The 27,281-nt window shown below is 43.8% G+C and overlaps 1 protein-coding gene across 2 annotated transcripts; it reads left to right on the top strand.

Annotated features, from left to right (window-relative positions):
* Positions 1 to 26,956, top strand: SHC4 (SHC adaptor protein 4). Of its 2 annotated transcripts, XM_058811383.1 has the most exons (12): positions 1 to 1,124; positions 7,794 to 7,864; positions 13,316 to 13,379; positions 14,199 to 14,318; positions 15,359 to 15,412; positions 17,754 to 17,805; positions 18,148 to 18,274; positions 20,245 to 20,425; positions 21,741 to 21,801; positions 23,184 to 23,363; positions 24,820 to 25,073; positions 25,753 to 26,956. In XM_058811383.1, the coding sequence occupies exons 1-12, from the start codon at positions 555 to 557 to the stop codon at positions 25,906 to 25,908; spliced, it is 1,890 nt and encodes a 629-aa protein (XP_058667366.1). In that variant the 5' UTR covers positions 1 to 554; the 3' UTR covers positions 25,909 to 26,956. The 2 variants fall into 2 exon arrangements, with proteins under 2 accessions (XP_058667366.1, XP_058667367.1); XM_058811384.1 differs by lacking the exon at positions 23,184 to 23,363.
* Positions 26,957 to 27,281: the final 325 nt, after the last annotated feature.

Raw genomic sequence — 27,281 nt, 5'->3', positions numbered from 1 at the left:
CAGACCGACGCTGCTCAGTGTTTTTGGAAAGAATTCTGGGTTTGCGCCTGACGGCGGGGCAGGAGCTGCAGCGCAGGGATGCTCTTCGCCTCTGGGGCAGCGGCGGTGGAAGTGCAGAGAGCCGGGCACCTTACGGGGTTCATGCCGGTCTGAAAACACCTTTGGGCTTTGTGTGGAATATGCTTGAGCTTTCGCTGCAGCCAGGACTCTGCAATTATTGATGCTACAGCTGTGAATCTTCAGAGCTAGGTGGGATTTATTGCCTGGTTTGAGGCAGCAATGAAGGCAGGTTTGGATAGTGGCTCTTCACCTTAAGCTGCTGTACCACCGATGTGCTTTCCTGTATGCTGCTTTTATTTCTGCTTACAAAATGCCAGATGCCCATGCAGTTTTAAGCCTTGTTCTTTGAGGAAAATAAACCATTCAAGAGGGAGTCAGCAAAAATATCCTATAGGTTTCTGTTTTGAAAATTGTTTGACTTGCTTGATTTCCATATAATTTATCTACAAGAGCTAATTTATGCAAGAATATCCAGTTACAGACCTGCCAAGGCTATGAGAGAACGCAGCCAGCAGAGCCTCGGTGGACACGTCCTGTATGTAGGGTTATTCAGACATCCAGGAATGCTGCACAGGGCTAAGTACAGCCGATTCAGGAATGATTCCATTACCTCCCTAGATGAAGGTACACAAAATACGTCTTTAAATATCAAAGGTTCTTCCTCCTCTTCCCACTCTTCAACACCCAATTTACTGGCAGAAGATGTGTCCCTGGGGCCGCAGGACACCTGCACCACGCTGTGCACGCTGATCCCCCGGATGGCCAACATTAAACTTGCCAACCCCTCCAATCTGCCGGGCCTGAAAAGCTTCTGCCTGGGAACCAAAGAGGTGCCACGCATTAAACTCACCGAGTGCGTTACCATCCCCAGCAGCCCCACCTCGCCTGAGATCAGCTGCCTGTCGGCCTCCTACCCCCAGCCCGACCTGGACAAGCTGGTCCTGGCCCCAAAGGCAGCGGGTGACTGTGCTGAGGAGGCTGCTGTGGGCAGGCAGGACAGGGGCCTGGCCCAGAGCAATGACAGCACGTACAGCCAGGAGCCAGGAACCACCTACAGCGTGCGGGTGAGTACATCCCCTGGGCTCCCATCCTCTGACAAAGCAAACAGCTCAGCTGGCTGCTGGGTCACCTGCATTTTCCTGCCTCTAGAGTCCATGCCCCAAACCACTGCGTTCTCCCATGTAGTTCCTGTCTTTTGGTGTCCGTAGGGCTGTGGCATTGAGCTGGGGGAGCTAAAAACACCCCAGCTACTTCCAGAGGTGACGCAACATCCAATTCCAAAGGACTGTCTGTAGACTCTCTGAGAAGTGCTGCTGAAACACAACTGAAACGGGTTACTTTGCATGTTGGAGGGAAAAGGAGGCCCATGAAAGGGCCTCCCATCCCTCACAGAGAGCAGCTCCAGGCATTAGGTGCGTTCTGGCCCATGCTGCTGACATTTGTCAGGGAGGCTGTGGGGCAGGCACTGCCCAGGTTGTATTTCCAGTATGGTTTTCTGCTGGTCTTCCTTTTGTGGGCAATATCTCAGAAGGGGGTTCACTGGCAGGAGCCTCACAATGCAACAGGGAGATGTTTTTTTCCCTTCATCTTCCTGGTTATGTGGCTCCCATGGCTGTGGGCCTGCAGGGAGAGCCAAGGAGAATGCAGGAATATCGCTGACATGTCCTGGCCAAAATCTTGGTGGGTTTTTCAACTAGCCCTTTCAATAGTAACAGCAGATTGGTAAATAAGTAACATGGGGGTTTGGGCGTTTCAGCATCAGAGGATGTGCAAGGTGAGAGGATGAGCAAGGCACTCATTTCCCCAGAGACCACCAGACTTCTTCAGTAGCTGGTGATGGGCTCAGATGGGCTGGTAAGTGGCCAGGGCTGCAGCATGGCAGGACTCTGGTGCAGAGGGATGGTTTTACCTGAAGGCAAAGCGGGGCCAAGAGACCAAGGGCTGGGCATTTGGAGCTGCTTCCAATCCTTACCCTCTAGCCCTGGCCCTCCTGTGTGTTTGGAGGCACTCACTCTCCCCATGCAGCTTCTTGTGCCCTGTTGGGGTACAATCCCAGCTGGGATTGCTGGGATCTCCACAGAGACCCTTTTAGGAAGCAGGGCAGGTCCACGTTATTGGGACTGCTGCTGCCAGAGATCTTTGGCCTTAACAGCTTAATCAGAGTAAGAGGAGGATTCAGCAAGTACATGGAGAGGATCTACACTTATTTTTGAAAGGCAGTAATGCGGTGAATTAGAGAAATGTTGTAGGGCAGAAGCTGTCCCCTGCAGACTGCAGTGAGGCAGAATTTTCCTTGGTGTTGTTTTAACGAGGGGCCGTGCTGGGCTCATTGCATCCCCTGGGGAAGCAGCTGTGCAGGGTGTGACTGGTGGTGGCAGGGCACCTGTGTCACAGCCACGTGTCACCCGGGCCTGCTGGGGAAGCTGAGACCCATAATAGCACCTGGTCCCCCCAAATGCTCGTGCAAATAACAAAGAGCCCAAATACTAATATTCCAAGAGAAGCCTGGACAGCTCTGATTCTCATGCTGTTGTGTTTCAAAATATACTTTGTACACAGATTGCTGCAGGCTTTCCCAGGGGGATATTTACCATGTCCTTGTTCACATTCTACCTGTTAAAAACCTCCCACAATGCTGCCCATCTCGGGCTGAGGTTGTCTCTGAAGGGCACCCATAGTGGCCATGGCACTTATCTTTCCTGCTGGTGTTTGTTATGGCTGTGATGAGCCCGAGGAATATTCCAAGAGGCACTTGCAATCCTTTCTCTTGCTTGTTGGGGAGTGCCAGGGATGTGGCTGCTGCTGCGAAGGAGGATAAGATCTGTCTCTCAGCACTGTCCTGCATCAGTGGTTTCTCTGACAATAGCAAGGATGATGTTTACTGGACCTAACATAGAGTAAAGCTCTGTACTTGAGCTTAAATCAAAGCATGAGTCTTTGAAAGATGATTGGTTTTTAAAAATTATTTAACTAAAATATGAAAAGGAAATACTATTGCCAGATATTTCATAATAAAACCATTATAATAATGTGGTAAAGGTTGTTTGCAGCATCCTTTGTTTCAAAGGGCTTTTAGCAATGTACAGGTTGATCCTCTGCTAGTGGTTTGATGGTGAATGCATATAGATACATGCCAGCATGTATGTCTAAAATCAGCCACGTGTCTCTAGATTAAAAGGAGCCTGACCATTTCCAGCACGCTAGTTCAGAATTACATGAACTGCACCCTGAAGCACGTGTGGGCACCAGTGCCCTGCTCAGCCCTGCTGCTGGCCACGGGGGATGCCACAGGTCAGCCTGGAGCAGCTGCTCCTTGCCTGGGTGGGGAAGGGTCCAGCACAGCCCTTTCCTGTCCTAGCTTGTCACCAGTGCTTCTTCCACGTTCAGGGCGGGGACATATTGTGGTGTTTGAGCTGCAGCCACCTCCGTGGCGCGCAGCACCCCGACACTGCCCCCGGAGAGCTGCTCTGCATCGCCCGTGGTAAATAAATAACTCCGGGCGTCTGCAGAGCCGGGGCTCCCGCAGGAAGGAGTCGGGCTCCGGTGATTCATGGCTCCAGCCGCAGCTGTGAATCATGAGCGGGGTGCCGGGCGGTGCTGCTGTGCCGGGCTCGGGGTTTGGGGTTCGGGCTTTGGGCTTTGGGCAGCCTCGTCCCACGGAACGCGCCCGGCACCGGCACCGGCCGCGGGGCACCCGCGCCTCTCGGGGATCGATCCCCTCAGGAGCCCGCGGGCTTCCAGGCCATTCCCTTCAGCACAGCCGGAGAACCGGGACAGGGTGGGTTGGGAACAATTCTGTTAGAGACCTGGCTGAGTGCAGTGCTGCCGAAAGTGGTTTTTCAAAAAACAAACTAAAATATTTATATATATCTGCATTTATGATTTTTCCTTAGTTTCTTTTTTAACTTGAAAAACTGTGAACGAAAGAGTCAGACTTTCCCAGAAAAAAAATTCATTTATCAAAAGCTATTCTTCTTCACAAAAAGCCCTGGCTTGCTGCCCTCAGGCTGTGCTGCATGGGCATGAGGAGTGGGACAGACCAAGGGCCTGTCTGTCTGTCTGTCTGCACTGCTGCTGCTGCAGGGGGGAAGATGAGAGCAGGGCAAGCACATGAGGAGAGTTAGGCTAGGTTTGTGGGTTTGTGTTTAATGATCTTTAATGGGCTCCTTTGATCCTTGAAGGTATCTCGTCTGTTTTCCAGCTGGTTCTGCCTGGATTTTGTGCTGTCTCACAGGTGCCCTGGGGGTACCACCCACGTCTGCAGTGGTGTGCTGGGGGCTGCCTTGGCCTCTGCTTCCCGTGCTGGGGATGGCAGAGGTTCTTCTGCCTTTGCTTTTGGATCTGGATGAGGTTGGTGTTTGCTGGAGGAAACCAGCGAGGTTCAGGCTGAGGAATGAGCCAGTTGAATGTCCTGCAGGGTGCAAACCTGGGCCAAAGTTCTCCATTAGCTGCCTGACTAGTGGCTGCTTACAGAGTTACGGAGCACTTACCCCAGCACAGTAAACCCCGCTGTGAGAGGCGCGATGAGCACTGAGCTGGCTGGCACAGTGCAGTCTGTGTGCTAGCAGGAGCAGAGCCACTGCCAGGGGAGCTCTGGTGGTCTCTGCTTTCCAGTAGATACAGTGCCTTTCTAACCCCAAGGCTACCACAGGGAGCATCTAAGGAAGGGCTGAAAAAACTTCCCTACCAAAACTCCAGTAATCATGCTTTGCTCTGTCCCCACATCCCTGGCTGGCTTCTGTTGTCCATGGAGGGAAGGCAACACTACCTTCCTGCTAGGGTGAAAGCAGAGAAATCTCACAACAGGTTCCTGAGCCTGGCACTCTGCATTGTCCTGCCATGTGCTGCTTATTCACATGGGCCCTGCCTGGTGCCTTCTCATCTCCTCCCACGCAGTCCCTCATCCTGTTTGCAGGCACTTTCTGTCATCTTATGTCAATAGATGTGGAAAGGTGTGTGCATCTTCAGTAACTGCTGTTCTCTCCTGGTGGTGTGGGGAAATGCAAGCCAGCCCCAGAACACCCTCTGTACTCAAACACCAAGGGACAAAGCAGTCCTGGTGCCAGTGCTCTCGCAGCCCTTTGCAGGCAGATGGGATATCTCTGCACACGTTGCCATTAGTGGAGCCCTTCCCTTTCCAGCAGGGGCCAGTGAGTCTTTCCTTTCCTTCCTAAGAGCTGCTGCTTGTCTTGGCAAGAGCTCTCCATCCTGCTGCTGACAGAACAGTGGGTTCAGCATCCTCTTTCATTAGCCATGTCAGATCTTCAGCACTTGGCTTGTTTCACTGTTGGTGTCCTGTTTTTCTGTAGGTAGCTGAATTCTGCAGTCACGTCTGTGCTTGTTTCCCCAGGCAGGTTAGTGCACCCTTGGGCCTGTGTCCAGCTTCCCCCAGCTTGCCCAGCAGCTCAGTGAAGGGGGCCTTGCCTCTCTGTGGGCTTCAGAAGATGAACATCCCTCCCTGTACACCCCCTTTGGACCTGGTTTTCACAACAGCACCTGGTGAACAGCTTGCACTGGAGCAAGAGCTGTGGGCTGCTGTGGCTTCCTCTCCCAGGCACCTGTGGTTGCTCAAGCTTTAGCTTAACCTTCCCTGCAGCAGGAAGGATGGAGCTGGCCTTGGCCCTGCATCACCAGAGAATCCCATTTTAGTTTTCCTGGGAGGTGCTGTTTGGGGTGTACAGGACGGAGAGTGGGGGCACCACCTGAGCTGGAGTGTGGGTGCAGAAGTCTCTGAGACAAACATTGTCCTTCTCTGCTGCCTTCCCCTTCTTTTCATGCATTGATTGTGCTGCTACTCATATTTTGCTATGGAGGGGTTAATATTTTTGTTTATTGTTAATTTTTTTTCCTCCTTGGAGAGTGTCTTTTGTTTTCTTGAATAGGCTTCTGCTATTCCGTTGTCCTTTTGTGTGCTCCATGGGCTTCTCCCAGGCTCTGTGACCCTGACTTGCTCTGCCCCAGCCCCACATTGTCCCCCTGCCCAAGGCTCTGCTGGTTCTCTGTGCCTGTGATGTGAGTGTTCAGCCATTTCCAACTGTGCCAGTTCAGATAACCAATGACAGCTGAAATAAATGAGAGATGCAGTGAGGTGCCATGTTAATGCACTTCCCTACTCAGGCTTTTAAAGGGAAAAAAAAAAAAGGTCTTTTGTGAATCATTGATAAGTTCAGCTTCACTCAGGGTCACTTATGCAAAAACCTAATATTGATTTTTCATCTTTGCTTAGAGTAGCTTCCCACGCATCTGTTCAGGATGCAATGGGGACTCACTTGTCAGCATATGACTCACCTACTTCTCTAAATTATTTTTTTTCAAGGATAGAGGAGCAGCCAACCAGCTTACAGGATGCTTGACCTTATACTGTAGGATCAGAGGTCGTTGCTGTGCTACAAGCTGAGGCTCTAGACATATTTTCCACATTTGCTTTGTTCCTGTTAAGCAGGAATATCTTTAACAAGGCAGATAGCTCTCAAAGTCATTAAATGTTCATTAGGGAAGCAGTTCTGCCAACCTTTCAGATTCTTATTGATGTCCTTCCAGGTCTCTGACCTAATTCTGGAGTTCTCCCAAGGGTTACATTGCTATTGGAAAGAAAGCAAAATAGGAATAATACAATTGTTGTGGAATCCCTGACTGCACATATAACATTCTCTTTTTCACACACTCATTTCTGAAAGTCTCCAAAGCTGAAACAGATACCTAAACCCACCCCTCTCTGGATGGCCCAGCAGAAAAATTGATTTACAGGCAAAGTGAGGCAGAGGAACTAAATATGGTACCTTTTTCTGACACAGAATGCCTCCTCCATCCCTTCAGACAAAGCACAGAGCATGCGTGACCCTGCCTGGGTTTTCCAAGTTGTCTCTGTGTCCCAGAGGGTTTGGCTTCCTGCAGGAGAGATCTGCACAGGCATGCTGTGACTGCAGCCCTTGGGCTCTGTGTGAGCACTGCAGGATGGTCCCAAGAGGAAAAATGAGAGACCCAGACCTGTGCCAGCCTGTTGAAATGAAGAGATCAGACTGCTCCAACAACAGAGAGATTGACATCCATAGAAATGCTGAAGGATTAGTAAGATAGGGTTGGGGATATGCCATCACATCATTGATATTTCTGGGAATTAGTCTTATACAAATCCCAGTTGAGAATAGAAAAAGCCCCAGCTCTGTCCCATACAACAGAAGTGTGGCAGTCAGCCTTTCATTTAAAGCAGGTCACTTGTTAGTGTAGGCTCTTAAGAGCTGTTGCTATGAGCTGGAATTGCAACTTCACATCCTTCATCTTGTGCAGAGGTTGTTTGTCATCAGATGTAGCAGTGTGGAGCCAGTGGTTTTCCTTGTGGCCTGTAATGCCTCCTTCTCTCTGAAGGGACACTCAGCTCTTCTGCATGGGGGCTCTGAGTGCATTGGTCTCGAGGGGCTTCCAGAGCCTCTCTGCTCCTGAGGACTCTGTTCTCTCCAGTATTTCCTCATGTATTCCTCCCAGTTCAGTGTCACAGGCTAATAAGTGAGAGTAAGCAGAAATGGAAAAAAAAGGAATAATTTGCTCTTCTCTACACTTTTAGTAAAACAAGATCTAGTTAGGAAGCAGCTTTAGGATGGCTGATTTGATTTTCCATTTAGACTGTGGTTCTGCATAAACTTAGTGGACAATAATCACATTTACTTCCTCCTGAGATCCTCCTCTTACTTGTGTACCAGATATTAACAGTCCTCCCTTTTCTCTGTTTTCCATAGTACATGGGCTGTATTGAGGTGCTGCAGTCGATGAGATCCCTGGACTTTGGCACACGAACACAAGTCACCAGGTAGGTGGTGTAAAACTGAGATTCAGCCCAAGAATGAAAAGCCTGAGTGCTAATTTTTGTGTAAAGCTGAGGGTGCGTGCCAAGCTCTGAGACAATTCTGAATAGGAGTTTGCATGTTTTGTTTTGTCTTTTCCTAAGTGATGATTTGAATTATTTGATCATTACAATAGGCTATTTGCATTGGAAAATGAATTGTTTCAGACACAGACGTAATTTCTCTCCCAGCTCTTGCTCAGAGCCTCCCCCTGCAGTGGCAGCACAGAGCAGACGTCCCCAGCCAGCTGGGCACCAGCAGCAGCTGGGCTCTGCACGTGGCTCAGCGCTGCCTGCACAGCTCTCCAAGGCAGGGGGACATGCACTGGTGCTGCTGGGCTTGGGCTGCCATGGCCAGGGAGCAGGGCCAGGACCCTCATGGGTCTCTCTGTCAGCAGTCTGCATCTGCTGCTTCCCCCCTGGTGCAGAAAGTGCCATCTGTCCCTCAATCCAGCAACGTCATCTAAGGAATTTTTATCAGATGTTTGACATCGCTTGACCCCATCTGCACCAAGACCAGCCTCAACTGGAAATGGAGTCACAAGGAAAACATGTTGAAATACAGCTGTTTCCATCTGTACTGCAAGCCTAAGTTTTCAGGCTGCAAATCAGAGAAGGATTAATGTTTCATTCTTAGATACAACTGGGGATGTGGTTAAAATGTGAAATATTTTGTGGTCTTTTGAGAACTTTGCAACTTCTGTTGCAGGTTACTGCCAGTTTCTGGGGGTAGATTGTTAGTACCCCTATGCCTGTGGGGTGGCTGAAATGTACTGTCAGAAATCGAAAAGCACATTTTTAGTTTTACATTCATTCTTGTAAGTCTGGCAGTGCAGGAGTGTTTGAGTTCTCAAAACAATCACCTTCTATCCAGCTCTGAGTGCTGTGTGGTGCTGTGATGTGCTCATGGTCCACCAGGCAGCCCCAGCAGCCACTCAGCTTTTTGGGGGGTGGGTGGCTGCAGGTTATCTTCACCTTGCCTTAGGCATGTTCCTCTCATCTGCTTTTCTGGCATAGTTCATACTGAGGATGCCAGGAGTGTGGTTGAGGCTTCCTGTACCTGCCCAGCTCTTCCTTCCTGCTGGAGGGAGATTTTCAGATGCTGTTTTGCTTCCTCAAGTTTGTATCCAAAAAATCATGGAGAAAGGAAAGCAACGTGAAGGGATTAGTGTTACATTTATACCTGTTGGCTCCCAGACTTAACAGCTGAAAGAAACTGAAAAACATGAGTCCTTCAATGCCTATAGACTTCACTTGAAAGTTGTCCTGTTTGTTTTATATTCAAAACCAGCAGTTGTTGACATGTACAACTGGTACAAGCACACACTCACCCAGTTCCTGCATGTGTGTATGAAGAGGTGCCTGAGATACCAATATACCTCCCTCAGGCAGGTCCTTTACAAACCAAGAAGAGCCATGTAATACACCCAGCCCAGGGCACTGTGTTCTTCACAGCTCAGCCAGAGGGCGAGGTTATCTCCTGTTTGCAAGAGGTGTGTGTGCTGCTGTGCTAACAGAGCAGAGCTTTGGCTGGTTTGTCAGGGAAATAATGAATATGAATTACTGCATGACAAGAGCTTGCCAACTTAAATTTGGGCTAGATAGTAAGGTTTTGTTAAGCAGAACTGTGTCAAAACTTAACAATGGAAATATTTCCATCACCTAAAAAAAATGCCACTGCTGACCTTAACGGGCTCTTTTGTGCATGAGAAATTCAAAACTTCAACTGTTTGCAAACCGAATGCTGAAGTGCTGAGCTCACACATGCAGACTTTAAAGTCCGATCGATGACAAGCTGACTGGAGCAAAGATAACATTGATTATTCCCCTATTGTTCTCTCGGGGGAGGAAGTTTATAGACACATGCACAATGCACCAACCAAGGAGCTGCTGGAAATTACCCCATTTTAACCATGCCTGTTATTTGAATTGGGGTAAAAAATATTTTTACTTGGATGGCATTTCACTAAACAAAGAGGCATCTTCTGTTTTAAAGTGATGTAGAAAGGGTCTCTAGTTATGTCTGCAGCCTGCCTTCATTTATGTGTATGTGCATGCTTCATTACCTCATGGTATCTAAAATTGAAGATATTATTTACATTTGGAAAGATGAACAAACTCATGTTTGCCAAAGTGCAGTGAGGAATCCAAAGGAGAACATGGAGAATTTACTGTCTGCTTCTTGCTGGATTTGCATTTTCAGTTGCTTGGCAGGCACATGGTCAGGGAAGGCAGACAGTGTCCTCTCTGGTGCTGTGAATGACCATGGGATGCAGAGGTGCTGTGTGGCCAAATGACCCCAGCACAGCAGGACAAGGGTGGGCACTGAGGTGCTTCTACCCTCCATGGCTGTGGGGTGGGGAGGTTGGCACAGGAGATTCCACTGCGAGTTTTCCAGCTCTCTGCTGTTGCCTACCCATGACCCCACTTATTCTTAGGGACATTCCTCCCATTTTGCAGAAGTCTGTGATCTCAAACTGCATGTAGGTTACAAAGTAACACCAAAAAATAATAATAAATTTGACAGGTTCTTCTGCTTGAGGATCTTTGTATCTTTTGGTTTGTTTTTTTTTTTGCAATGGTTAGCCTGTGCTTGCTGCTCTGGATACAAGATGTGTTTGGGTTGTCACCCTTGTGCTGTGGCAAGTCCTGCCTTTGCTGGACCCTGATGTGTGCTTCTCTTGTCCAGCCATTCAGCTCTTCTCCTCTTACACATTTCTGTTAAATCAAGCTGATTATTAGTCATCAAATTTGGGCATTTCTGGGAAAAGAGGTTCTGTATCTTGGACTAGGGCATTAACTTATAAACTCGAAAATGATCAGGCAGTGAGGGGTGAAGGGTGTCTGAAATGTGCAGCCAGGGAGGGCTGCTGGAAGAAGGCTGACTTTGTTTGGAAGATTAATTTCAACTTTGTTGAGCCACATAATCCCTTTCTGTTACATGGTGTAGGCAGGGCCTTAGATGCTTAAAAGCAAATCCTCAACAGCATGCTTGCTTGCTTACATCAGCCCATCCTTCGTCCTTTATTCTGGTTTTGGGGGAACAATGAACAAAGCGGCTCAGTGTTGCTGCCCACAGGCGCTCTCCTCACGGGCAGCTCTGTGGGCTGCAGGAGCTGGGTCTGCCACAGGTTTCACTGCAGGCTATAGACACAGAGGAAACCTGTGCACTGTACTTCTGAGTGGGCCTGAAAAAAACCCCCAAAAGCTGGTTTAAAGGCTTATGGATGCCAAAAATGGGTCACTCATTTCTGTTTATCGTGAGTGCATCCAGAGTTTCTTTTCTTCCTAGTGTGTGGAGCAGTTTCTAGTTTGTGGTAATGACTGCATCTAGGAAGTTTTCAGTTGTAGCAGCAGGTGTTACCAAACTCCTGCTTTTCACACCTTTCAAATAATATTTGTAAAGTTTTGTTTAGATCACATTTGTAAAGTGTTTAGATCACTTAGAAAATCACCCAGAGGCATGCAGCAAGAAATGTCTGTACAACTATTTCCCCTACCAAAGAGAGGTAATAGAAACTATTAAATGCTTTGCTACTTTTTGGTTCCTTTTTACTGGACACTTGCTTCAGAGCATGGTGAAGTGGGCAGCCACCAGACTGGCTGGTACAAGAACAGGCTCTGACTAGCAACTCTGCCTGCAACTCCTGATTCCACATGGGCTGCCTGACATGTGCAATAACTCATTTTTCACCAAAAGAGACAACTTCCCTGTTTTTCCAATTTGTTCTGTATCTGGTTTTCTTTCTAGGTAAGGCTAGACTTGAAGGCTCCAAGTAGCCTTAATGTCTTGGCTCTGATTTTAATTTCCTTTAATATTGAATGAGAAGATGAGTTCTCATTTTCCAAGCTGATTATTGGAATCTGCAGGATCATCCTGCAGGATGCTTTCCTCTTTTTTTTTTTAATTTGGTCATGTTTGGCCTTCCTCTTGGTAACAGCAGGAGCTAACCAATAAGGGTATCAGAAATTTTCTTAAAAAACATATTTTCAGTTGTGCAGGGGGAAGTACTTCGCTTTTAAATGCTAAGAAGGGTCAGTGTTTAAAAGGCTGGGTTTCTGATCTTGTGTTGCCCACAATGAGGCTCCTTTTCTTCCCTGATGTTTTCACTCAGAAAATATTAATTATATGTTGCTGTGGGTGAGATCTCCATTCATGTGACAGCATCCAGATTGAATCAGAGTGTTCCCTCAGTGTGTATCACTGATCCTCAGTGCTCCAGCACACAGCCCACTGGTGTGGCAGCCCTGGGGCCTGAGCAGGGGCAGCACTGACTCTGGGTTCACCCATGCTGGGCTAGCTTTGCTTCCTCTCTCATCTGCAGGGTCCTGGGGGAACCACACTCCTCCTCACTGGGCATCTCTGCTTCATGGGACATACCTGGCTGGAGCCTCTTGTCATTGTGTTCTTTCCTGATAATTTTCAGCCCTTCTGGACTAAATATTTCTCAGGAGGTGAAGGCCAGTGGTGTTTTCCTCCCACACACACGCTGGGATCTGGAAACAGACAAGCTTTCCCAACCAGCTCGTTTCCTAATTAGCTCTTTGGATAATAATTCAATAATACAAACAAACAATTAACCAAACTCCCTTCCCCTTTAGAACCAAACAAAATCCCATCCTGGGAAGGTAAATCTGAATTTAGCCACAAGAGAAAGGCTGAGGCTTGGAGTGCCCAATATGGGAGCCTAAGCCTGAGAAGACCCAGCCCCTGTGGGACAGGGCCAGGGCAGCTGGAGATGCTGGGGCTGGGTGGGAAATTCCTACCAGAGATGGAAAGATATGGATAGCTCTGAAAAGGAACTGGAGAAAGTGATTATACATCCCCACTGTTGTTGGGGTTATTGTGTTTTTTGGTTTCGATTCTGGGTTTCTGGGTTTTTTTTGGGGGGGAGGTGTTGTTTTGGGATTTTTTTTTTTTAATTGGAAAAGAAATCCCAAACCCCAGAAAGTCAATCAGAGAACCCAGCTGGGCTCACTCAGCTTGCACCTGCTGTGCTAAATAGGAAGGATTAAGTAGGGAGGAGCCCCTCCTGCCATGCAAGGGGCCTATAAACCATTTTCCGAAAAAGGTTTTGAAGGTATTAAGTTGCTTGTCTTCTGGTTAGTTATGTTTGAGGGTTTTTTAATTAAAAACATTTTCATAAGGTGAAATGGGTGGGTTTGATGAAGAAAAAGAATCCAAACCAGGCTGCTGAATCACGGTATTTTGTTCAATAGCTCTTTTGGTTGTTTTTTTGTTTTTTTGTTTTTTAACAGTGGGAGGAAAGAAGAAAGAAAAACAACTGTGAAAGACCTTCCAGAAGATTTAAGAGTTTATAAGTGGGCCAATAACAATAAATTGCAGAGTTGCTGGCTCTGTTACAGATGGTGCATGTGAAATGATCCAACAGTTTGTGCTGTGTTTTTTATTTGCAGGGAAGCAATAAGCCGACTGTGCGAAGCTGTGGCGGGTACAAATGGAGCTATAAAAAAGCGGAAGGTAAATCCTGTTTTAGCTCAGCAATTATTTTTCTATATCTGCTTTTGATAAGCTGGATACATGATTCTCTAACAGGCTTCAGTCCATCATGGAATTAGTGCATTTTAATCCATCTGAACTCACCTGGATAACATGGAAGTGCTGGTAGCAGGATGTTTAGCCTGTTTGGTTTGGGGCTGAGGCTCTGCCTACTTTATTTTTCTCAGGATTAATGCTTTGCCCAGAGTTCCTGCTTCTACCAGCCCTTGCAGTGCAAGAGGGAGCTAATTCACTGGGATGCTATCTGCTATTTATTTATATATATATATATAAAATTAAACACATTAAACTAAAATGGCAGTGTTTAATGGATTTTATAAAGTAACTGGGATGCAGTGAGGGGCAACATCAGTGGTTGCTGTTGGGTTGTGTCCAGCAGAACTTACAGATTTCCTTCTGTAACTGTGGAGCTCAAGAGGAATGAACTTGCTTCTGAAAGAGGAATACATGAGAGAATTTCTTGCTTTACCCAGAAACACTTCATCCTCCAGAAACAAAGAAGAGTTCAGAAAGAAAACTGCACATTCTGAATTACTGAGCCAGCTATAACATTTAGCTCACTGGGGTTTTTTTTCCCCATTATTGACATAAAACCCATTCCTACCACTATTGCATTCAGAGCTGATGTTTGTTAGAAGATCTATTTGCATTTGATCAAGCCATTATCCTTGCTCCATTGAAAGTTTCAATAAGATACCATAAAACCTCCTTGACTTTCATATGTTTCTGCCCCTCACAGACTGGGCTGACAGCCTCTTTCTTTTCTTTCTTTGTTCAAAGCCTCCAGTGAAGTTTCTGTCTTCTGTACTCGGCAAAAGTAACCTTCAGTTTTCTGGCATGAATATAAAGCTGACCATTTCAACAAGCAGCCTCACTTTGATTAATGCTGACACGCAGCAGGTAGGATCCATGTACTCAGGGTCCTTTTCTCCATGCTACAGTTTTGTCCTAATTTGTGGCTTCTGAGGGAAGGAAGTGTCCTGCAAAGGGAATGCAGCACCCTTTAGCAGACCTGGGCAGGCCTGGTGAAGCTGAAGTACATGATGCCTCTGAATTTAAATATGAAAGCACACAGGTCATTTTTGTTCATGATGGGGTGTTCCATGGGGAGGGATCCTTGAGCATTTACTTGGCAAAATGTTTCTCTGGATGTGTTTGCCTGTCAAGTGCCAATAAACAAGTCCTGACTGTAGTTTCTCACAAGTCATAGGAGGAAAAAATAATTGATCTAGGTATTAAGTCAGAGCTTGGCTTCGGTATCATTCAAAGCTATATTACAGATGGATAATACATGTGTACAATCAATTATACTGTGGAACATCTCTATGCTCTATTGAGGTGTGCTCCTGAGAGCCCGGATTTGCTTGGAACTGAGCTGTGCTCCCTTCCTTCTTGGCAGATATGATAAAGATCTTTGTCCTGCCCACCTAATTCCTCCCTCAGCTGTTGGTATTGCTCCCTGGGTGATCTCACCCCAGGCCAGCAGCAGGTTTTGCTCCAAGCTGGAGCAGGGGAACATCAGGGAGGTCATTTTGGCTCACTGGCTCTGAGGAATGCTGCACTGAGCTGGTGCCATGCTGAGCATCAAGGAGCTCTTAGGGGCTGTCTGTAGTGCAGAGGTCTCCTGTCCATTGCACATCCTGGGAGGGGATTAGGACATGAGGTTTTCCTTCCTTTTGGGTACAATTAGAAGTTGGTGGTTGAATTCATTCTGAAGACCCTTTAAGGAAGATTACTCAGGGATCTAGACATTGGTAAACATGAATGGGTAATCTCAAAAATATTCCTTTTTTTATCTCTTTCCCTCCTAAATGATACATGCATAAATTAATAAATAGGCTTGTTATGAATTTACTTGCTTGTTCTATAGAGACATATGTTCTGATGTCTTCTAATGTGTGGCCCAAGAGCATGTTTAATTAGCCTATTATGCCTTTCAGATTATTGCCAACCATCACATGCAGTCCATCTCATTTGCTTCTGGAGGCGACCCAGTAAGTATTGATTTATAAAATATATTTCTGCAGGTATAATGAACTCATGTCATAATTGTTACCTGCAAATACTTTGCTTCATCCTTTCCTTCCACAAGCACTAACAGAGTACACTGCATTTCTGGATCATGAGCAGTAATACAAGAAAACTGGGGGCTGACATTGAAAAGGAAATGTGGAATAGTGACTCAGTGCCTATTTAATAGATACACAGTTAACTTTCCTGTCGCCCATCAGTGAGTGTCAGTCCATTCAAAAGCCCTCTGACTTGGGGATCTAAAAATAAGAATGTGAACATAGGAATTGATCAGTTCAGTGGTCCCTGTGATCCAATACCTGTCATAAAAGCTGTCAGTACTGGCACCACTAAATTTTTAGATTAATTTTAACTCAAGCAAACAGCTCCTATAAGACAGATGTGGCATAACCACCTTCTTACTGCAGACAGGGTTGTTCTTCCTAGTGTCACTGCCATGCAGTCATGGATGTTTTCAAGTCAGAGGGTTTTTATTCTATTCCAGACTCTACCGTAATGACTGTAAGCAAGAAATGCATCTATCTGGGTTGGATAAGTAATTCCTTAGGGCTTTTTAACCTTTTATAGTGTTTTTTATATTATTATCCTGCACGGGTCTTGCACAGTAACCTCAGGTTTCAGAGGCTACACAGGGCTGGGTTTGGTCAGTGCTTAATGGCAGGGCCAGCAAGAGATGTGTGTGCACAGATGTGCTGCAGGAGATGGGCTTGGTGGAGCAGCTGCTGACACTTCTTACTGGGAGGATAATGCAAAACAGAGGTCTTGCTCATCAGTGGTAACTATAAATCTAGTGGCCCTTCACATAAGGGGCAATTTTGTTGTCTTGTTCAGGTAATTTTTCCATAATACCGCTTACATTTAAAATGGGAGATAGTTTCCACAGGACCTGTCTTTCCACCTGCCCCATATTCAGGGTCTAATTGAAGTTCAGTGTTTTTCTGGGCTGTGAAGGAGTAGCACTATTCTGCCTGATAATTGAGCCTATTCTGGCTTTATTTTGAAGCAAAATCATCCAGACATCCACATAAACATTAAAAAGACATAAAAAATAGCAGGTGCTGCTCCAGTTACTTTAGTTTCTAGTCACTCCCTAGATCTGATTTATTTTAAAATCTCTATCCTGAAATATTTATGAACTTTAAGAAAAACTTGAAAGGAAAAGGAAGGAAATTGAGTTCACTAGACACATAAGAAATATTTAGCTTGCTTTGCTTTAGTGATATTAACTTTAGAGATGAAAAAAAAAATCTAGGACAAGTTCTGCTGGCCCTAAGACCTGCCTCTTGTGTCATTCATTGTGAATTATTAAATGATTGTTCTTGTGCATATTGCAAATGGGGCCTTGTTTCCTGCCAGCTGATTGCCTCTTCCCCCAAGAGAACCATGCCTTTAAGCTGTGAATTGCATTTTCCTTGTCCCACCTTAAAGATCCAAAATAACAAAATGCATCTTTAATAATTAAAAGAATGTTATTCATTACCTCACCAATTTGACTATAACACTGAATTATCAAGCCACTCTTTGCTTTTGTGGTATCATTAGAAATGTTAATTTTTCTCTTCCAGTTTCCTTTTCAATTTGACTAGAAAAAGAGGATTATTTCAGTGCTGGCTAGAAAGAGAATCAGAAACAGAAAACTGATTATACTGAGGTTGTCTGATCTCAGCAGCAGCTTTGAGATCCAGGGTAATTTAACCTGATTGTAGCCAGACTAAAATTGGGCAGGAGCAATTGAGATCAGATACCCATTTTATTCTGCGTAATTTTAAAGCTTAACTTTTCTCTAAGATGCCTTCAAAACTCAATCTTATTGCTACAAATTGGGAACATTGGAAATTTGTCCTTTGCAGTATGCTAGCACTGTTTTATCTTCCAGTGAGTCTGGTAAGGACGGTCCCAGCCAAAAGCAGCAGTCACACAGCCCTGATGTGTTACATGGGAAGGGCTGTGAGCTCCATGGGGGCAGTGGAAGGGGCAGCAGTGATGAGGCACCAGTTGTGTTTCTACTCCTGATGCAGAGCTGGAATTGAATACACAGTTTATCGAAGACCCAAAGAATGACAAATGGTCTAGTCCATTTTTTAGAAGAAAAAGAATATGGGACAATTACTGTGTTGATAGCCACCAGTGTGTCATTGATATTTTCCTTGGCTCACTTTGCTAGTACCTCTGGTTGTTCTTCCCTGAAATAAGCATGCATTTTAAAGCTAAAAATGTACCTGTCTATATGCAATTGCTGTGCTGTGGTGGTAGAGTTGTTCATAATTACAATGTTCAAGACATTTGTTGTCTTCTTTCCTGCAGGATACAACAGACTACGTGGCATATGTAGCAAAAGACCCTGTTAATCAGAGAGGTATTGAAACATGTTTCCAATTGTTATGTGTTTATATGATTGCTTTATTTGTATGTAACAAGGAATTGTTTGAGTTTTAAAATAAGGAAGTTACTGAACTCAGCTGAATACTCTGTACAATTTCTGGCTTTTCTGTGTGTATAGGGGTAATAATATGCAGGCTGAGGCTTTAAGTGTCATGTTCTTTGTGCAGTGAAGTGGGAATCTGCAGGTCAGACTGGAGCTGTACTAGCTGCTGGCTCCATGAAGGGGCAACAGCCTTTCTATAAGCAATATAGCTTGAGTCTTTACTTTCTGGTATAAACTGCATTTACTGAATTAAAGTAAGGTTTCTCTTTTCAGCATGCCACATCCTGGAATGTCCCAATGGGATGGCACAGGAGGTGATCAACACCATAGGGCAGGCCTTTGAGCTCCGGTTCAGACAGTACCTGAAGAACCCATCTAGCCTGGTTACATCTAATGAAAGGTCAGCACATTCTCAGTCACTTAACTGGCAGTTTCTTTCTCTTTGGTACTTTTCAGGAAAACAATACACTACAAAGAGTGATCCATAAGTAGGATGCTTTGAATATGCTTTCTGGACATAGGATAAATCGAATGTATGCCTGCCTGTACGTGCAGTGTATAAGATACCAAAATTAGCTTATTCCAGTGAACTCCATTGATTTTTGTGACATTTGTACAGGTGCAGAACACAGAATTAAGCTGTGTTGTTCCTTAGATAAAGCAGCCTTATTTTAAGTCATGCAAGTTGAACAAATGTTCAAATTACTCTGCCCAAGTAAGTTCAGCTCTATAAATAGCAGACACACACACACAGAGACTGAGCTCACTTCTGACCTGTGCCAAGTTTAAGCTTGCTGCAGCTGTGGAAAGTGTGTGGTGGGGGAAAAAGCCATTTCAATTCACCTTTCTGCTTCTGCTCATGTTCTGGCAGCAGCCTCAGTTTTCACCTGGTATGACTTACATCAGCTTCATGAACTGAGATAAATGCAGCCACCACCTGAGGGGCATGTTAGTGTGAAGCCCTGTCCTCTGCACATTGCCTGAAATACAGGGCCTAGATTAGTTTCTGGACCACAATTCCCCATTTCAATTACCCTTCTTCCATTGCACTGGGGACACAATACTTGCTCTAATTTATGGCTCTCCTCACAGATTAGACATGCCTATTTTTCTCAGGCTTCTTTTTACTGTAACACCAATTTGATTGTCTGCTACTTCCCATGAATAGGTAAAGCTGTGCCACTGCTTACCTGCACCCTGAGCACAGGAGTCCTGAGCAGGCTGTTCACTGGAACAGTTTATATTTATTTCAATGTATATGATGGTTCTTGCCATTCCACTGCTAAAACTGGTCTGTTTTTCCTGGGGAAAATAACCAGAGGAAAAGCCTTTTATTCCTAAGAAATCCTGCTAGGTTATGTCACAAGCATCATAGGAGCAGGGAGGAATGGAAGAGGGTAATTAGATTTCCTCCTTCAGCATAACCCACAGGCAGCCTCCAAGAATGGTCCTCAGGCAGAGGAGTCGGATATTGCTGTGTGAATGAGTCACTCCCTTCCAAACTACTATGAATCACATAATCAAATACTTGCACTGCATATCACATAATCAACTACTTGAACTTTATCTCTTTCCTGCTCATGGCCTTTTATCCAATTATACTCTTGTTAATCAGAGAAGTAAGATTTGAGATGAGTTTTTTTTATTTTGGGACCGGAGACAGTACAGGAAGCACCTAGTTGTTTTGCAGTGTATCAGCTGTACATTTAAACTATCATCATTCTGGTTTAGCTCAAAAAAACCATTGTGTGCTCTCCTTCATGTCATTCAGTGTTCCTTCAAGCTGAGCCAGAATATTGATTGTGGTTATTAAAATCAGAGTAAATGCCTCTGAGGACAGCTACTTTTTTATTTATTTAGTTGTTTTTTTTTTTTTTGTAGTAATATTTGATTTTCTAACACAGTTGCAGGCTTGTCTGACTAAATGCCATGAGGTTTTAATTTTTCTCTTGAAGTCTGGCTGCCCCCCAGGAATCTCTAGATTTATAGACTTCAGTCAAGAAGCCATAAGAATTAGTTTTATGGTCAGCATTTTGGATACCTTAATGAACAATGCATTGAAATTCTTAAAGTTTCGGTGGATTCCTCTTACCTTTTCTTTGACTTGAAAATATATCTGGGCTGCCTGGTGCTAATGAAATGACTGCACCACCCTTTACCCCAAACTGTCATGACTGTTTTTAATTCAGGAAGAAGTAACTGGAAAAATAAACAGCTCTGAAAGTTCCGGCCCAAAGCCCTTTACAGCCTCCATATGGCGGATCTGTGCATTGTGCGTTGTGCAGACACTGGGGATGTTTGCCTGCACTAGAAAGCAATTGATTACATCAGAAGCTTCATTTTTTTCTCCCCCTCCCCATATTTTTTCAGTGAGGCAGCAAATGCTAATGGATCAGCTGGGAATTCACAGGAGAGGGAGGACCATCATGAATATTACAACGAAATTCCAGGGAAGGAGCCTCCCACCGGCGGAGTGTTGGACATGCGAATGAAAGTGCAGACAGACCCAAGGGCTAAGTGTCCTGTCCAGTGCAAAAAGCAGTATTGCTCAGTAAGTACAGCATCTGCTGGGATAAATACTCACTGCCTATTATGGGAATGAATAATAAAATGTTTCTGTGGTGTTAAAGCATGGCATTAACATCAGAACCAGGTCCTGATTATCCTGGGAAAAGTTTTTTTAGGCTAGATTTAATGATGCTTAGTACATAATTGAATCCCAAAGCACTTTCTGAATATTAACTGGTTTGTCCTTAGAGTACTTTCAGGAGACCAAGTAATATTCCCTTGTTCACTCATTAGCTCTGAGAAGAAAATAGATACCAATTTAAATGGCTTGTTGGAGAGAACATCTGCAAAATCTGGGACCTCCTGGCTTCCTATTCTGTGATCTAATAAATATTTCATCCTGTCCATTATGCTCTACAACTTACACATACAACATTGAGTGATTGCAATATATATACAATATTCATTACTCTTGGATTGTTTCAAGAAGCTCTGTTAAATCAGCAAAAGAGATCTGTGGCTCTTGTCTGGCATAGTGGGAAATAAAAACCAATCAGGGAGTAAAACAAGCCAAGTTCAGATGGCTGCACAGATTTCAGAGTCTGCTGTGTGAGGCCTTGGGAGCACCATCCTTTCCCCACACAGGAAAGAAGGCACCACCACTTTGCTCAGAGGGAGCACACTCAGATGTGCCTGCTGGAATCCAGCTGGTTCTGTCTAAAAGCTTGCTGCTCCCAGGTGTTATTTGTGTTTGGTAGCAACTGCTCCTGGGCTGCTGTGTGTTCCTGTGCTACTGCACCATCTGTTTTTGCTGACATGAACCATACTCTGCAAATCAGGTCCCCACCTCCCCAGCAGTTCTCTAAATCAAAAAATGTTTTACTATATCCAGAATTTGCACCTGATGCTCACCAGTACTGTTGCAAGGAGTTACACTGCATGTTAATGAAAATGCCTTTTTCCCGTGGGCTGTTACTTTTTTGTTTTCCTTTCTCTTTCAGTGCTGCTTAGACATTTTAGTAACCATTTCACTTTCAAACCATGATACCTGTAGTTGATTTTATGACGAGGGACCTCTACTAGAAAATCTGAGCTTTCTTACCTAGGAGTTATACTGTATATATAGTAAACATTAGATTCATAACTGGGCACTTACGAGACTCACACTGGAGTCCAGACGTGACATCTAAAGAAAGAAGAGTATCAGTGTGAAATATTATTTGAGGAGATGGGAATTTTTTGGTGAAGAACATGTTTCATTACCTGTAAATCTAGTAACTAATGCATGGGCATTTTGAAGTTACCTGGGTTTTCCTAGGGGACTACTTTACATGACTGATTTTAAAATTTTTCTACAGACAGGCAGCCCAACCTTCATCAATATATATGAAAATTGTCCAGAAGAAAACAAAACTGTGGGTACGTACTCTCTTTTCCTTCTCATACATATGCAGAATTAACCAGGGCAGGCTGCCTGGAAGAGCTGCCCCTTGGCTTTCAATACAATGGTGAAAAGTGTTCTACTTAGTGGGTCATTTTTAGTTCCCTAGATGCAGGGCAGACAAAAAAGCCTTACAGCTTTTCTAAAGGCCACTTATCTATCTTCATGTCTGCTGGCAGACTTACTCATTTTACTTCTCATGAAACTGTACAGTAGCTCTTTGTTTTTTTTTTTTTATTCTTTTTCATACTCTTTGTTGTTCCTTTGTTGTTTCCTTTCTTCATACCATTTGAAAAACGAAGATACTTCATTACTTATCAGTCTCTGAGTATATCCCCTTCTCCTACAAATGCTCAATGAGATCCAAACAATCAGCATTGGGATTTTCCAAAAGAGTCTGGCCCCTTGGTTCCAGCATCTCTGGCTTCAGTATGGCTGTGCCCTTCCCCTGCCTTAGGCAGCTTTGTGCCCAGGGTCAATTTGCCTTTAGCAAAGTCTGCTGTCAGGGACCCCGGGAGATCATCAGCCCCCATCCCTTTCTGGACTTTGCCACAGCTGATGCCCTGAGCACATTTGCTCAGCTCCTCTCTTTCACTGCACAATGGGGTCCTTTCTGAATTCCCACCTGCACGGCTCTGAAGTGATCCATTACACTGTCTGTAGGGGATACTTCAGTTTCTTGTGTTATTTCCAATTCAAGGAAAGGAGAATCAAATGGTTTCTACAAAGAGAGGGAGAACAAATAAAAGAATGAATGAATAGATCTATGAATAAAACGTTTGTTGAAGAGCAAAAATATGCCTGCTATTTGGCTAGCTGAAGTGCTATTATTTTCATACCCTGCAGGGGATATTCTGTTAGCCTGTTCCTAGGCTTGGATCCTAACCTGACAGATGTGGCTTGGGCTCTCCAGGCAGAGCCTCAAAGCACCAATCTCCTCCATCTCTCCCTTCTCCATCAGAATAGCAAGGGAGAATTGCTCAGCTTCCCACAAGCTCTTTTTGTGGTGCAGAGGGGAAGGAAAGGGTTTTGCAACAAATAACATGTATGGTTTGTGTTTTTGTAGAGGCATATGTATTATTTTCTTTCCAGTCTGTGGGGGGTTCAGTGACATTGATTAGAGGAGAACTGGATCAGTGCAGAACATTTCTGAAAACTTCATTCTAATTACTTTTGGACCCGATGCCTTCTAGACATCAGGAAAAATAAGTTCATTTGCATTTTTATTTTCCTTCTGAATTACTTTAGTGGGCTATAAAGAAGAACATCATTCCTATTTCAGCTTTTACAGTTACTTAAAGCTGAGTTAAAAAAAAAAAAAAAGAAGGAAAAATCTGTGCATACTATATACTAATTGCAGGTAATTGCGATGAGAGATCACAGAAGACAATAAAAGAGGCAATCTCATTGAAACCTGCCTACAAAGCAGATCTCTTTGATGATCCATGTTACATCAACACGCAGTCCCTGCACTCTGCAGCCTGTGCAGCCCGAGGTGCAGCAGCAGCACAGAGCCCTGGGAGCCCTCTGCGCCAGGCCAGTAGGTCCCACTGCGATGCCACACCTGTCTCAGCATGGGAGGAGGGGGGCTTCTCATTTCTCTGCATGCAGAAAGATTTGGCTTTCCCATAAGAAATATAGAAAAGATGGGGGAATAAATCTATCCTGGTTGTTCTTTTTCCTTGTTAGATTCAAGAGAAAAGGGATTAAAGAGCAGAAATAGTGATGGTAAACAAGCAGAGTAACCTTTCATCTTCTGTAGTTCATTGATGATGATGAATGAAGTGCCACAGGTATTAAAAAACAAGTCTTTAAGATGACAGGAGCTTGGGACTGCACATTGCCTCAAGGAAGAGTATGCTCAAGGTCTTACCCACTCTAAGGTTCAAATGACCTCAGATGCCTTTGCTTCACAGGCAGTAGCATGCAAGGTTAAAGTGGGATTATTGTGACTGTCTTTTCTTAGTTCTTCCAAAACTGACCATTGAATCTCATCAAATAATTTCTAAATCAAACTGTTTGATCTGTCATATCAACTAAATCTATGTCCAAACTTGATTAATGGACTCAAAGTGGAGGATATCCATTAAATGATTATATAGTTACTACTGATTGTCCTCATTATTGAATATACTTTATTAGCCTTGCCTTTTATGGTTTCCCACTGAGTGTTTTCTCTGTCAGAGTTGGCTCCACACAAGAAAGTGGAAAAAGGACTGGACAATAAAGGAAACACAATAAAGAAATCTTTGACCATTGAGACATTTCCAACTTGGGACTGCATCATGCTCTAAAAAGAGCTGCCTATATCCTGAGGAGCCTTAGGTTGCACAATTCCATTGAAGAAGTGGTATCCTCATATTTTCCTTAGAAGAATCCTGCCTGCCTGTGAATCATTTGCAGTCTGACTGGCTATATCCCAAACCACCCAGTTTTTTTAGTACATTTGGTAATTGTTCGTTTTTTAACAGCAAATGTATCATGCTGTAATCCTTCCCTTCTGGCTACATTGGCTATGTTGTCTTACATTCCTGCACATAGCTGGAGCCACTCAACATGACTCTCCCAATGATCTGTGACAATCTCTTCAGAGCTTGTTAAGGAAGAAGGAAAAACAAGATCTTAAGGGAAAAAATTAAAGCTAAAAAGCAAAAAAAAAATCTCATTTTTACAGGGAAAATTTGACTATTTCATACAAAGAAATATAACCCCAAACCAGTACAGCATCAGAAAAATTCCTCTTTCTAATCCCTGTTGCCTAGCGACCAAAGGCTTTCCCATCTAAGGTAGGGGAAGAGGTGGTGTGATAATTTTGCCTAATGCACTGGAGGGTCATGAGCATTCATGTGTGCATATTCTTACAGTCTGTAAGGTTGGTTTGCTTCAAGGCTGAATTGTTTGAATTTTTTAAAAGCTATTAAAGATATTGGCTTGCATCCTTTTAGGATGAGGTTTTAGGTGAAGTGTCCAATACATTCTCTTTCATTTAATTTTAGAGTTACCGGAACCTGTTCAGCAGAGTGCCACAAGCAACACAGCTGGTCTCTGTGCTCTGCCACAAATAAAGCAACAGCTAAAGAATGAAGATTGTTACCATGGCAAATTGAACAGGAAAGCAGCAGAGAGCCTCTTAGTCAACGACGGGGATTTTCTGGTACGAGAAAGCACAACGTCACCTGGTCAGTATGTCCTCAGTGGACTTCAGGGAGGGCAGGCAAAGCATCTACTCTTGGTGGATCCTGAGGGCAAGGTATGAATATTTCATATAATGAAATTTCAGTGCTGCTCAGATATTTCAATCAAAATGCATGGCTGCATTCCATCAAGTGGAAGTGATTTGATTCCATTCAGGTTAATTTAAATATAGCCAGTGGCTGCATTAGGTTTGAAAGGTCAAAAACTTAAAAGCACTGAAGTACCATGGAAGTAGCAGTGAGGAATTTAAATACTGTTAGTCCAGGTGCTGATAATTAGTGTATACACTTAACACATCCTGCAAACCGTTAGTGCTAGAAAAAAATTATCCTTAATGATGAATTTCTGGATACAAAAAGGTTTGTTGTCACTTCAATTGAACTTTCTTCTGCTGAGAAGAGCAGCCTTGAGTGACAGTTTTGAGGAGAGAGTAAATCAAAAAAGTAATCCTCAATGGGATTTAGGGAAAAATGTCTCTCTTCTTTGGAGAAAAAGAAAAGGTTATTTCTTTCCCCTGTGCATAATCAGCCCAGTTTGACATACAATCTTTTCACTTTACCACTACTTTTCTTGTGGGCCAAAGGATAGATCTGAATTGCTGTCTACAGCCTAATGATCCTGCTCAAGTGAGTTCAGTGGCTTAAGTGCCTTTTGATTTTAATGTGTTAGCCTCATGTCCAACCGGTTATAAGCACAATCTAACCTAAAATATATTCTTTTGCTTCTTCCACTAGGTGAGAACCAAAGATCGTATATTTGATAGTGTGGGTCATCTTATTCAGTATCACATGGAAAATAATTTGCCAATCATCTCTTCTGGAAGTGAAGTGAGCTTGAAGCAGCCTGTAAGGAAAGAGAGTAATATGGGACACATGCAGTATCACAAATAATCCCTTGGATCTCACAAATCCCAAGACAATTCATAACCGAACTTTCTATTATGAAGACAAGTCAAAAAAGTATAGACTGCACTTTCTGCTGCTGTTCCAGAAGAAGCCCTTATGTGTGTGTATGTATGAATATATGTATATGTGTATATCTATGTAGATCTATGGAGATCAACAAGCATAGTTATAGAGATACACATAATCTTAATCTTAACAAAATTACACCTTCAGAGTGTGAGATTCATTTGTGAGAAGGTATTTTAGACATGCACAAAGGTCACTTTCAAGGTCATACTGAATCAGTAACTATTTAAAAGCACAATTAAAACTCTACATACAAAAGCTCACTTGAAAGAACTGCTGGAACATTAGTATGTGCCTTTTAGCATAGAATTATTGAAACCAATGTTATTTATACTGAATTAGTTTTGGGTGGATAAACAAACATGTCTATGCTTTTAACTATTTGCCAAAAACAAGTACAATTTGAATATTACTAAAATGTCATCTTTCGATAGACACTAACAATTTCATTTTGCTTGTAACAGCACTTTACTAGCAAGTAACGTTTGAAATGAATGGCATTCACAATACAGAAAAGTTGTCCAGTTTCTTAATAATTTTTTGTCACTGTCTGACTACTCAAAGATTTGAGATTATAAACATTTACAAAGTTGAAATTAATATATGTAATATAATTTTGGAATAGAACTTGTTAAGGGACAAGCATGCTAGATCTTAATATTTTTGTCTTGCATATGATTTTACAATTATTATCACAATACTGGAAACATCTTTTTAAAGGTAGGCTAAATATATTTTCATTGATTACATAGTTGTTTACAAACTAGAAAAGCTGAACAAAACTAATGATACATTTTGGGAGACAACTATTTAAAGGATGTTTGAACTTTGCATGTGTCCTTAGTCAGTGTTCTTTCCAAAACAAGATAGTTTTCCCCTCTTCACATAGAGTCCATTTGTTCCTAAACATGGAAAAATCTTTTAAAAGAAATCTATTAATTGTTTTGCCACAATAAATACTCTAAACATGAACAATCCTATATTCAGAGTGAACAGTGATTTATTTGGCTTGCTGTTGAAGAAACAGGGATTTAATAAGTGACTGAAGAAAGGCAGGGGAGATTTGGGGAATGAACTGGTAGTCCAGGTGATGGCCTGAGGGAAATGGTGCATTTGAGACAAGCAATATTCTCTGGCATGAGCAGACATAATTCTCTCTGTCTCCCAGCCCACTGGCTCAGTTCCTAAGGCAGACAATTGTTGTGGAGTTCAGCAGTTGCTGGAAATCTTGACAATAAAAAAGACATTGTTTGTTTGCCAGTGTTCATGGTAAAGGGAACGCTGTAGTATGA

This window comes from Ammospiza caudacuta, chromosome 10 (assembly GCF_027887145.1).
Source record: "Ammospiza caudacuta isolate bAmmCau1 chromosome 10, bAmmCau1.pri, whole genome shotgun sequence".
In the NCBI taxonomy this organism is placed as follows: domain Eukaryota; kingdom Metazoa; phylum Chordata; class Aves; order Passeriformes; family Passerellidae; genus Ammospiza; species Ammospiza caudacuta.
The sequence above is the reverse complement of the archived record's forward strand: the minus strand, read 5'-3'. Positions and strand labels throughout refer to the sequence as shown.